Here is a 12,269-nt window from a genome sequence, read left to right on the forward strand (position 1 = left end):
CCGCGCTTAAATAGGCGCTGGTGGATGCACTGTTTGTGTCAGTGCGTGAAACTTTAAAAATGGAGGTTGCGGCTGATGCCTCGTCAGAGGCACCGGTTCCTTTTGGCACCCACAGGCCCTCCAAAGCGGTGAGGGTGTTCCTCTTTCCGCTTACCTTGATAACATTGTCACAAACAGTGGGGTTGTCCAAAACGCAGTGGTTGCTAGGCATTTTTTTCTTGCAGTATCCTCATGAGGATTTACTGCGTAAAAGGTGGACGGTCCCACCGGTAGTAGACTCGCCGGTTTCAAGGTCAAATTGAGTTACCTTCATCCTGGTTGAGGAGTCCCTGACCTTTACAGGTCCAGCTAATAAGAGGGCTGGTTTGGCAATTAGGCCAGTAATTACTATTGCCCTGGTGTCGTGAACTCTGATTGAGTGGGCTAAGCTTATACGCCAGGACCTATAGGGAGAATAGCTTCTCCCTGTCTTTGCGGAGCTGGCGGACCGGTTGGTCCAGGGGCTACAGTTTGTCTGTGATGCCTCTTTGGATGCAGCTCCTTTGATTTCTGGGATGTCTGTATCAGCAGTGGTCCTTCGGTGTATTGTCTGGCTGAAATGCTGGTCTGCAGACTAGACTTCTAAGAAGGCCTTATCTGATCTCCCTCTTGTAGGGGATCGCCTATTTGGAGCTTCCTTGGATGACATCATTAAGGGTCTCACAGGGGAAAGAGTACTCTTCTTCCGCAGGCTACCAAGGGCAAGGAGTCCCGTCGTAGACGTGGGCCATTCTCTTCGGCTCCTAGGTGGCCTCTTCATCTCCCAGGATCTCAAGACAAGGGATCAAAAGTCAGGGCTCTTCCAGACCTGCGGACAAGGCTGCCTCTGCATGAAAGGGTGCCCTCACCTGTATCTGGGGTGGGGGGACATCTTCGCTGGCTTCCGGTTCGATGGACCTCCCTGGTACAGGACAAGTGGGTCCACAAAGTTATTCGGTCAGGCTACGAGATAGAGTTCGGTCTTGATCTTCAGAAAGGTTTTTTCCCTTCCAACCTGCACTTTTCCCCAGATCACTTATGGGGTCTCTTTGGGGCAGTGCAAGACTTGTTATTTCAAGGGGTGATTGTTCCGGGTCCGACTTCGGAACATTTTCAAGGGTTTTTTCACTCAAACCTCTTTACAGTCCCCAGGAAGGAAGGCAAGGTACGTCCAAATCTGGACCTCAAGGCGCTAAGCTGCTTTGTGCGAGTACAGAAGTTTCGCATGGAGTCCATTCTCATGGTAGTGGTGTCCCTACATCAGGGGGATTTCTTCTCGTTTTTTTTTTTTCTTCTTCCCGACATCAGGGACGCTGACCTGCACATTCTACTATGTGCTGGTCACCGACGCTACCTCCGTTTTGTCGTGGATGAGGAGCATTATCAGTTTGTGGCGCTGACTTTTGGTCTCACCTTCTCACCTCGGGTCTTCACAGGAGTGTTGGCCTCGGTGCAGGCATTGTTTGAGTCAGCAGGGGATCGCAGTACTGGGGTACCTGGACGATCATCTTCTGCAAGTGGAGTCTCCCAATGCTCTGATGGACTACTGGAGATTTCTCTGTGAACTCTGAGGGAGTTCGGTGGGATGCTGGAAATTCAGGAGTCTGCTTTGGTTCTGTCCACAAAAAAATGGCCTATCTGGCTCTGACTCTGGACTCGGTCTCAGCCTTCCTCGGGAAAAACTCCAATCATTGCAGGAGGCAATTCAGCTTCTTTTTTTCAGCAGACTGTCATCCCTCCAGGCTTGCATGCGCGTGCTGGGACTGATGGTGTCCACCCTCGAGGCGGTTTGTTTGCACAGTTCCACACAAGATTTCTGCTAAATAGATTCTGGTAAAATGGGTCAAGGAGCCACAGTCTCTAGAGGTGGCTTCACTCTCTGGCACTTCGACAGGGAAAATCCTTCTCCTCTTGTACAGGATGGTCGTCTCCACGGTCCAGGTGAGGAGGCGTCTTCAGCACAGATGTGCTCAGGGGGTCTGGACTCTGGGAGAGCCCAGACTGACGATTAATGTACTGGAATTCAGAGTGATCAGACTTTGTCTGGCTCATTGGACAATTGTCTTCAGGGGTGTCTGCTGGTACGAATTCATTCAGACAATGCCACGGCCGTAGTCTATGTCCATCACCAAGGGGGCATAAGAAGTGTCCTGGCGGCTCGGTGTTTAGCCGGCATTCTAAGGTGGGCTGACTGATTCATTCCAACCCTCTCAAACTTCTGCCAGGACTCCTGTGCAGGATTCAGGCAGAAGGGATTCCGGTCATTCTAGTGGCTCCAGACTAGCCTCGCCAGTCTGGATATGCCAATCCTGGTTATCTATGGGGACTTCCTCTCAGGTAGGATCTGCTGTCCCAAGGACCAATCTTTCATCCTGCTTTATAGTCGCTGGCTTTAACGGCTTGGCTGTTGAATGCCAGGTGCTAAAGGGTGGAGGTTTGTTTGAATCTGGGATTTCTACGCTTTTAAAAGCGTGCCTCTAGGAAGATCTACCATATTACGTGAAAGACGTACATTGCGTGGTGTGAGTCCCTTGGGGTTCATCCTCGCTCCTTCTCGGTGGATCGGATCTTAACCTTCCTTCAACGGGGGGTTGAACAAAACTTGGCCTTGAGTACCAAAAAATCTTATAGGGTTTTGGTGGTTTTTTTTTCCAACGACCCTTGGCCACACTCTCCCTGGTGCCTACCTTTCCTTCAGGGTGGTTCCTTCGGTGCAGGCTCCGTTGCCGCCCTGGAATCTTAATGTGTTGCTTTCAGCTCTACTGAAGCTTCTCTTTAAAAATATCCTGGAGGTTTGCCTGCTTTAGTTGCCCCAGAAGGTGGCTTTCTTTGGTGGCTATCACCTCTGCATGCAGGGTGTCGGAACTGATGGTGTTATGCTGCCGTTCACCTTATGGTGCTTCACAAGGATAAGGTGGTGCTTTGCCGTTATTCCTTCCTAAGGTGGTCTCTGACTGTCATTTGAATGAAGACATTGTGTTGCCTTCCCTGTGTCCCAGGCCTAAACATCTGAAGGAAATTGCCTTGCATGTCTTGAATGTGGTCTGGGCAATTGGGGTGTACCTGGCAGCTACGGAGTCTTTTAGGAAGTCAGACTCTCTATTTGCTTTCACGGATAGACCTCACAAAGGGTTGTTCGCTTCTTCTGCTACCATTTCCAGATGGATCAGACAGACAGTGGTTCAGCAACAAACAAAATGGCCCCTGCCCCCACCTAAACTGGCCTTCATAGCAAAGAGCACATGGAAGGGCAAAGCATGCGAGACAAAAACAGAAAAAAATCCCAGCTCAATTCACCAACCAATTTGCTTTCCAACCAAATTAACCTGTCTAACAGTATGCATTAAAAACAGGGGTTTAGTTAGCACACATTTGCAAGTGGAAGGGGGTATCCTGGGATAGCCTACAGATTTGTTTTCCCGTGTCCATTTCAACTGTAGGCGGCAGTATAATCCAAAGGTGAAGACTTCCTGAAAAGGATTTTATGGTGAGTATAAAAATTCAATTTTTGTTTTGCTGCATCTACAATATATTTAGCTGATTTAAGCTGGAAGTGCATTTGGGCAAGATTTTGAATAAACATTTTTACTTTCGCTTGTTCTAGCATATGCTTCAATTTTAACATTATCCTGTAATATGTAATTTCAGAACATCTCCATTCAGTTCCAATGATGAGTCTGAATCTAACGACATACCTTTGCCATTTTACAAAAATCCTGACTCTTTGAGAACTAATAGTAAAAGCAATTTTGGGTTTGTGGCCAATGAAAGTGAATCAGATGGGAGTTTGTTGGAAGAAGTTAAGCCTCAGCCCGCTTGTAGAAGCAATGGACTATTTCAAGCTCCACCCAAACCAGCTAGAGGTAAGAAATAATAATACCATTAGTAGGTAATCCAGCTGACACTATAAATTCTCCACTGGCTGCATAATGTTAATAAATACTCAGAATTGGCTTGGGCAGCTAGTGGTTATTAATTCAGACACTTCTCACATGCATGTAATAATCTACATTTTTTTTTAATAGATGCAGTAATTAGTTAGAACCCCCAAACATTATATATTTTCTCAAAGCAGAGGCCTGGGAGAAAAAAATGTTAATTGTTGCAAAATTTTATGTCACTAGATATTTGCGTTTTCAAACACAAATGTTTTTGGAAAAAATGCACTTTATTGAATTTTACATAAAATCACAATAAAATACCCAATTGTTTAGTAAAATTTAAAAGATGATATCACGCTGATTAAATAGATACCTAATATGTCAATATGGAATGACAACAAATTACGGTATTTAAAAATCTCCATAGGTGATGCTTTTAAAAGCTTCAAAAGCCTTTAGAGATGACCGGGAAACTTCTGTTCCTGCCTCTTCTCTATGGTCAGCCATCAGCTTCAGTTTCAGTCTTGGGCTTCCCTTTGGAAAGGGAAACCCTTAGAATGACCAGGATTCTTAAACTTTTTATTAATGCCAACAGCACTCAGCAGTTCATTTATATGTTGGGCGCTATAATCTTTTAACAGTTAATTTTTTTTATTTTTAAAGTGGTTATGAACATAAATGTTTTTTTTTTACCCTAATGCATTCTCTGCATTAAGCTAAAAACCTTTTAATAGTAGCTCCTCCCAAATACTTACCTGAGCCCGATCTCCATCCAGCACTGTGCATGTTTGCAGCAGCTCTTCTCCACTCCCCCCTGTCTTACAGGCCTGACTAAGAGCTGTGGGAGCCATTAGCCAGCGGGGGACCCCAGAAGAGGAGGATCGGGGCTGCTCTGTGCAAAAGCATTGTACAGAGCAGCCAAGTAGGACATGTTTATTATTTTAATTAAAAAATGTTAAGCTTTATAATCACTTTAATAACAATAAAATAAATACTCTATCCCTGCTTCTTCTTTGTATTTATAATATATAATTATATATATATAATTTTTTTCTGAGACTCTGGCATTCTTGCTATTAAAATCTTCTCTTGCTTATCTGTATTTTGTTAATAAGCTTCACGTAAACTTAAAAATATTTCTAATATATTTTAGCAACATATGTAAAAGAACCAGGCCTGCATTCAACAGATTCTGCTGATCTTAAACCACGTGGTGATGTACCCCAGGCATTTGTGAAAAAAGACCCAGTTATGGAGTTAAAGGTAGACAATTTTTTACTCATTGCGCATTTTGCCACTTAATGACTGCCAAGATATACTTCTTGAAAACATATCTATACCTCTAATAAAAAGCATTATGTGTTTGGGATTTTTAAGGACATTCAAGTGTATACCCCTAAGCTTTGTAATGATGCTGTCATTAAACAGGCCATAGCTGCAGGATCAGAGCTATCTGCCTTGTTCTCGGTCATGTGATAACTGCTTTACTCCCAGACAGATGGCAGTGAAAAACAGATACATGCTTTATTTAGGTTAGCAGGAATATAAAATATAAAAATCTTTCTGTTCTGTAAGGGTGTTTTGTGTGTGTGTGTGTGTGTGTGTGTGTATGTATGTGTTACATTTATCAAGCATATGTTTTGTTTATTTGGTCAAATAATTCCTAAATATAGCATTTAAATGTTCTTGAATATTACTGTTTGTTGCAGAGAGTTCTAAAAAGCCTGGTATCTGAAACAGTAATGTCAGTTTTGCTTTGATTTTGTCTTTGATCTCTCTGCTATACGCTTCATGTACTAGTATTTTTCTTGAGTGGAGTAATTTTGCAAAGAACACATTCAACACTTGTATGGTGAGGCACAACTAATGACACAGATATAAAGTGTAAGTGTTGGTTGTAATAGTGTACTTTATGTGGAATATATACAAACCCGATTCCCAAAAAGTTGGGACACTACAAATTGTGAATAAAAACAGAATGCAATGATGTGAAGTTTCAAATTTCAATATTTTATTCAGAATACAACATAGATGACATATCAAATGTTTAAACTGAGAAAATGTATAATTTGAAGGGAAAAATAAGTTGATTTTAAATTTCATGGCATCAACATATCTCAAAAAAGTTGGGACAAGGCCATGTTTACCACTGTGTGGCACCCCCTCTTCTTTTTATAACAGTCTGCAAATGTCTGGGGACTGAGGAGACAAGTTTCTCAAGTTTAGGAATAGGAATGTTTTCCCATTCTTGTCTAAGGGTCCTTTCACACGGGCGGTCCCCGTATGTCGGTTTTTCATCCCATTTTTTTTGTGGATGAAAAACGGACATAATGCATGTCAATGGGATTACGGATGTCAGCGGGTGACCATCCGCTGACATCCGATTTGCATCCTTTCCTATCAGTTCCGTTTTTTGGAACGGAAGAGAACCCTATTTTTCTTCCGTTTAAAAAAACGGAACGGACGCAAAAACAGATGTCAGCGGTATCATCCGCTGATATCCGCAATCGCATTGACATACATTATCTCCATTTATCATCCGCAAACGGATGGGATGATGAACGGACATATGGACTGGATGACACAAGTATCATCCGTGTCCATAAAAAAAAAAAAAAGTGCCGAAGCGGATCAAAAAACGGGCCGCTCCGTGTGAAAGGACCCTAATACAGGCTTCTAGTTGCTCAACTGTCTTAGGTCTTCTTTGTTGCATCTTCCTCTTTATGATGCGCCAAATGTTTTCTATGAGTGAAAGATCTGGACTGCAGGCTGGCCATTTCAGTACCCGGATCCTTCTAAGCAGCCATGATGGTGTAATTGATGCAGTATGTGGTCTGGCATTGTCATGTTGGAAAATGCAAGGTCTTCCCTGAAAGAGACGACGCCTGGATGGGATCATATGTTTTTCTAGAACTTGGATATACCTTTCAGCCTTGATGGTGCCTTTCCAGATGTGTAAGCTGCCCATGCCACACGCACTCATGCAACCCTATACCATCAGAGATGCAGGCTTCTGACCTGAGCGCTGATAACAACTTGGGTTGTCCTTGTCCTCTTTAGTCTGGATGACATGGCGTCCCAGTTTTCCAAAAAGAACGTCAAATTTTGATTCATCTGACCACAGAATAGTTTTCCACTTTGCCACAGTCCATTTTAAATGAGCCTTGGCCCAGAGAAAACGCCTGCGCTTCTGGATCATGTTTAGATATGGCTTCTTTTTTGGCCTATAGAGTTTTAGCCGGCAACAGCGAATGTCACGGTGGATTGTGTTCACCGACAATGTTTTCTGGAATTATTCCTGAGCCCATGTTGTGATTTCCATTACAGTAGCATTCCTATATGTCATGCAGTGCCGTCTAAGGGCCCGAAGATCACGGGCATCCAGTGGTTTTCCGGCCTTGACCCTTATGCACAGAGATTGTTCCAGATTCTCTGAATCTTTGGATGATATTATGCACTGTAGATGATGATAACTTCAAACTCTGCAATTTTTCTCTGAGAAACTCCTTTCTGATATTGCTCCACTATTTTTCACCTTAGCATTGGGGGAATTGGTGATCCTCTGCCCATCTTTACTTCGGAGAGACACTGCCACTCTGAGAGGCTCTTTTTATACCCAATCATGTTGCCAATTGACCTAATAAGTTGCAAATTGGTCCTCCAGCTGTTCCTTATATGTACATTTAATTTTTCCGGCCTCTTATTGCTACCTGTCCCAACTTTTTTGGAATGTGAAGCTCTCATGAAATCCAAAATGAGCCAATATTTGGCATGACATTTCAAAATGTCTCACTTTCAACATTTGATATGTTATCTATATTATATTGTGAATAAAATATAAGTTTATGAGATTTGTAAATTAGTCCATTCCTTTTTTACTCACAATTTATACAGTGTCCCAACTTTTTTTGGAATTGGGTTTGTAAAAAATGGAATGAATGTGATTTTCACCAAAAATGCACTGCAGCTGTATTCATTGTCGTTTAAAACACCAAGAAGAATTACCTGCATTGAATATTTGGTGAAAGTCACATTAACTGCTTTCTAAACATACCCTTGTGACCTAGGTTTCAAAGTGAATTTTTTTTTTAAATGGATATCTTTTCTTGTTAGCTTACTGACCTTGATGACACTGAAATAGACAGTTCTTCTTTGGAGGAGGAACCTTATGAAGTGCCACGGTCTGTACAAAAACGCCAGGAGGCCACAGTTCACAGAAAGGAGTTTCAAACGGCTTCTGCTAAAAATGCTGGTGGTGTTACTAAACTGTACAAAGCAGGTATTTACTAAAATAAATAAACGTACTTATTCTCAGAGTCATTCTCATTATATTTTAGTATACTCATGAAGATAGTCACATTCTATTTTGTGTGTACTTTGATTCTTCACAGAAATTGGCTTCACTAATTTTTAACATATATAAACTTTGTTTTCACATGGTTTCAAATCTGTTACTGGTAGATTCAACCCCCATAGTAACTACAGTGAACAGTTCTCTGTATTTTGATCATCTTGCTATACTCTGCTCTGAAGACATTATGCAGCAGTTTTAGTAAAGTCACAATTAGGAGTAGTAAAGACCGCTTCAGAAGCATGTCTCTCCACCTCTCACAAGACTTACAGAGAACCTGTGACTGTGCTTCTAGTATACACTTATGTGATTGAAGCCTTAGGGCTCTTTCACACGGTCCGCCTCCGTAGGCGGATCCGTGCTGCTCAGCAGGGGATCATAAACACAGATCCCCATTGAGCAGGAAGGTGACAGCTTCCTCTCCGCTCTGTGTACAGAGAGGGAGGTGTCAGAGCCCCATGCACCTCTATGTGGAAATCAGATGAGAGCGGACCGCCTGTCCGCTCTCATCCGATCCGATCTCCTGGACGGATAGAAAATAGGGTTTCCATCCGTCCAGATTTCACGGACAGGATCGAACAGGATCGGATGCGGATGGCAGCGGGTGTCAGCGGACGTGTCTCCACTGACATCCGCTGCCCCACAGGGATGCAAGGAGCATCCGATCAGATCCGCCTAAAAAACTGACAGGAGGATCTGATCGGAGCGCTCGTGTGAAAGGACCCTAAATGTCTTTTCATAGAAGCTTGCTTAACTGGTTTGAGGATGCTGGATGTGCTGCACAGGCCCAAAAAAAACATCCTAAAAGTATACATAAAGTGCATAGAACATTGCATATGTCTATTCAGCAATAAAAAGCCTGCCTACTTGGAGCTTGTGACAGTGGAACTTTAGTCCTGCTTTAAGATAACGTAGGGAGTTGCTGTGTAAATACAGCAGTTCGTCCAGGGCCGGCCATAGACCATTCACATTTCATCTGGTTCAGCAGGATCCGGCCAAAATTCAACCCGTGTGTGGGCAGGGTGAATGTCGATCAATCAACTTGGGTACAATCAGCCTACTGGAATCAATTGCGATCATTGCTAGTAATGCTAGTCTTTTCCCAACATGGCCGGCCTCCTTCTTCCCTTGTCAGCACTGTCTTTGTTGATGGGAGAATCGTGCAAATGTCTTTCCTACAACCCGTGTTTGCAGAAAAAAAATTGCACTGTCTATGGCCGGCCTAACTCAGCTTTGGTAATTTTGTATCTACTCTGTTTCAATGGTCTACAGATTAAAGGCTTTTAAGGCTACAAAGGGGACTGACAACTCCATTTTAATGCCAGTTTTTTTATATATAGATATATTGGTTAGGTGTCATCAAACATTTGGCCATATATTTTATCTCAAACATTAATATTTTTTTGCCCAAAAGCCCCTGTTAGCATGCTGTCTTTGATTTGCTTCAGCATGTGAAGCTCATATAAACTAACCCTAATTAATAATAAAAACAAATTGTACTTTAGAAGCTGCAATTGTCTATAAAAACTTTGGGCATATATGTGAGATTTGGGAGAAAGAAAATAAGTCATAAAAGTATACATCCCTACAAGTTCTTTAAGCAATCCTGCTAATACCTTCATTGAAGCACTATAAAGGGTTAAATATCAAAATGAAAGTATCTTTTTTTTTACACAAAGAATCTGAAACAGTCTGAAGTAAAAAATTACCCAAGTTAGTATCTTTCATTATGAATATGTATATACTCATTGTGCAAGGGTACTATTTTTTTTTTTTTTCTTCAAACATCCATCTACTGTCTATGGCACTTTGTTGTAACAACTGGGTCTGTTTTTTTTGTCAGTCACTTATGTTAAAGCATCAATATAATGCTTAGATTTGTCTGATCAGTAACATTAATTGCTGTCACTTCCTTCTCTTCTCCAGATGCCCGTGAAGCTGATACATCCAGCACTGTTGTTAGTTTAGTGACAGTGAGCGACATCAGTGACACCTCTGATATCTAGTAATGTCTTACTTATCAGTAATATATAATATAATAATCCTCAAGTGCCTTGAAAGTTTGCACTGCCTAAAAAAAATCTTCAAGGTCTACATTTGTATATTTCTATGTTTGTATGTTATTTTATACTTCAAAGATTCTGTGAGTACCATTGGCCTAAACAGTGGTAGCAGATGGAGTGTTGCGCATTATTATGTGTTAATTGTGTTATGTGTTTTCTATGAAGATGTTTTATATGATGTTAAAAATTATTTTTTTCTACGGTACAATGTATTCCTACAAGCACTTAATCTCTTGTTATCAGCTGCAATTACTTTTCTCTAGAGCAAGGTATTCAAATTAAAACTGTCGCTGAAATACCACATGACCCAGCACAGAGCAGATATTCTAAAATAGATTCTGTTATGAAATAAGTGTATCTTTGCACTGCTGTATAGTTAATATTAAATACAGTTTTCAGACATTCAAAATAAAAAAACACCTAGTATTTTGATTCTACTGTTTATGATTTTTGTAGCAAACCTTAACTTCAGTCACCACCACAGGGTCCATAATAATATTCTTTTGCAATGCACTGTATTCATTTTAAGTCATGTCGGTATATGTATGATTTTTGGGTTTACTCAACGTTGAAAAATTGTCCCTTGCTGTCATGTCATTGAGGTTTATTGAAATGTGCAGGTTGTTCATCAGACCAGAAAACCAGTGTATTGCTCAGAAACGTAAAATGATTGTAAAGTCTCATTTAAAAAAACAAAAACAAACATGTTATACTTACCTCCTCTGTGCAGTTGGTTTTGCACAGGGCAGCTCGGATCCTCCTCTTCTCAGGTCCCTTGTTGCTGCTCCTGGCCCCTCCCTCCTATCAAGTGCCCCCACAGCATTCAGCTTGCACTTTATTTGTCTAGGCAAATGATGTGCATGGAGGGGTGGGGCCACGTTTTTTTTTTTTTCTTAAAAGGTAACTAAAAAACACTGCCCTATTTATGTAGAGTTGGGAAGGAGGGGTTGAGAGGGGGGAAGTTCATGAGGAGGGCGAGGGTCCACTTTATTTACCTGTTATTAAGTGAACCTGTTACTTTGCCAACTGGTTGCACTTGTCATTCAGGTGAAGATGTTGCTTTAGAAAAGTTGTTTCTATTGCCGCTCTTCTACTGTGCTTTCTAGGTTTCATAGGGGAACAATTTTGTCTACATTGGAATCCTCTAGTGCAAACTGGCCAGATAGCTGCTAAGACCAAAAGATCCTCACAAATGTGAGGTAGACTTTCCTTCAGACTTGGTGGATCCAGGTTATACTGCTAAACTAGATATCAGGTTAGTAAGCCTAAAAAACAATAAAAAAAATAATAATTTTTGTGTCAAAAGCTGGGGATTTAGTCTGAGTTTTTGCCTTCTTTAACATGGGCAAAAAGGTACTGCTTTTCCCCATGATTTTCTTGATATAGGTGTCCAGGTATTCACAGACAATGTATTCTCCAGGTGAAAGGCATCCTCAAGATGCTTTTTGCACTGAAGCTTTGCAGACCAACGTTTAAGCCAAAGGGTCTCTTGCATATGCAATGAATGAATGCCTATTCTGGATATTTGGCAGATAATCAAGGTAATCAACACAGTAGGGCAGGGCATCTGTAAGTGTAGAAACAGGATCCCAAAACATGGCTCCAGAAAGTTAGAGATTATTACACTGAACAAAATTATAAACGCAACACTGAACTCAAACATCTAAGACTTTTTCTATGTACACAAAAGGCCTATTTCTCTCAAATATTGTTCACAAATCTGCCTAAATCTGTGTTAGTGAGCACTTCTCCTTTGCCGAGCTAATCCATCCACCTCACAGGTGTGGCATTTCAAGATGCTGATTAGACAGCATGATTACACAATAAAAGGCCACTCTAAAATGTGCAGTTTTATCACACAGCACAATGCCACAGATGCCACAAGTTTTTGAGGAGCGTGCAATTGGCATGCTGACTGCAGGAATGTCCACCAGAGCTGTTGCCCATAAATTGAAT

The 12,269-nt window shown here is 41.6% G+C and overlaps 1 protein-coding gene across 2 annotated transcripts in view; it reads left to right on the forward strand.

The window, feature by feature from the left end:
* Positions 1-10,536, forward strand: part of DZIP1 (DAZ interacting zinc finger protein 1) — a 143,699-nt gene extending 133,163 nt beyond the window's left edge. For both annotated transcript variants that reach the window (XM_082245315.1, XM_082245316.1), the window contains 4 exons: positions 3,667-3,881; positions 5,053-5,162; positions 8,013-8,178; positions 10,177-10,536. In XM_082245315.1, coding sequence (XP_082101441.1) covers positions 3,667-3,881; positions 5,053-5,162; positions 8,013-8,178; positions 10,177-10,256 — 571 coding nt within the window. In that variant the 3' untranslated portion in view covers positions 10,257-10,536. The remainder of the gene's footprint in view (positions 1-3,666; positions 3,882-5,052; positions 5,163-8,012; positions 8,179-10,176) is intronic.
* The last annotated feature ends 1,733 nt before the right edge of the window (positions 10,537-12,269 follow it).

This window comes from Pelophylax lessonae (genome assembly GCF_965119305.1).
Source record: "Pelophylax lessonae genome assembly, chromosome: 2".
Classification (NCBI taxonomy): Eukaryota; Metazoa; Chordata; class Amphibia; order Anura; family Ranidae; genus Pelophylax; species Pelophylax lessonae.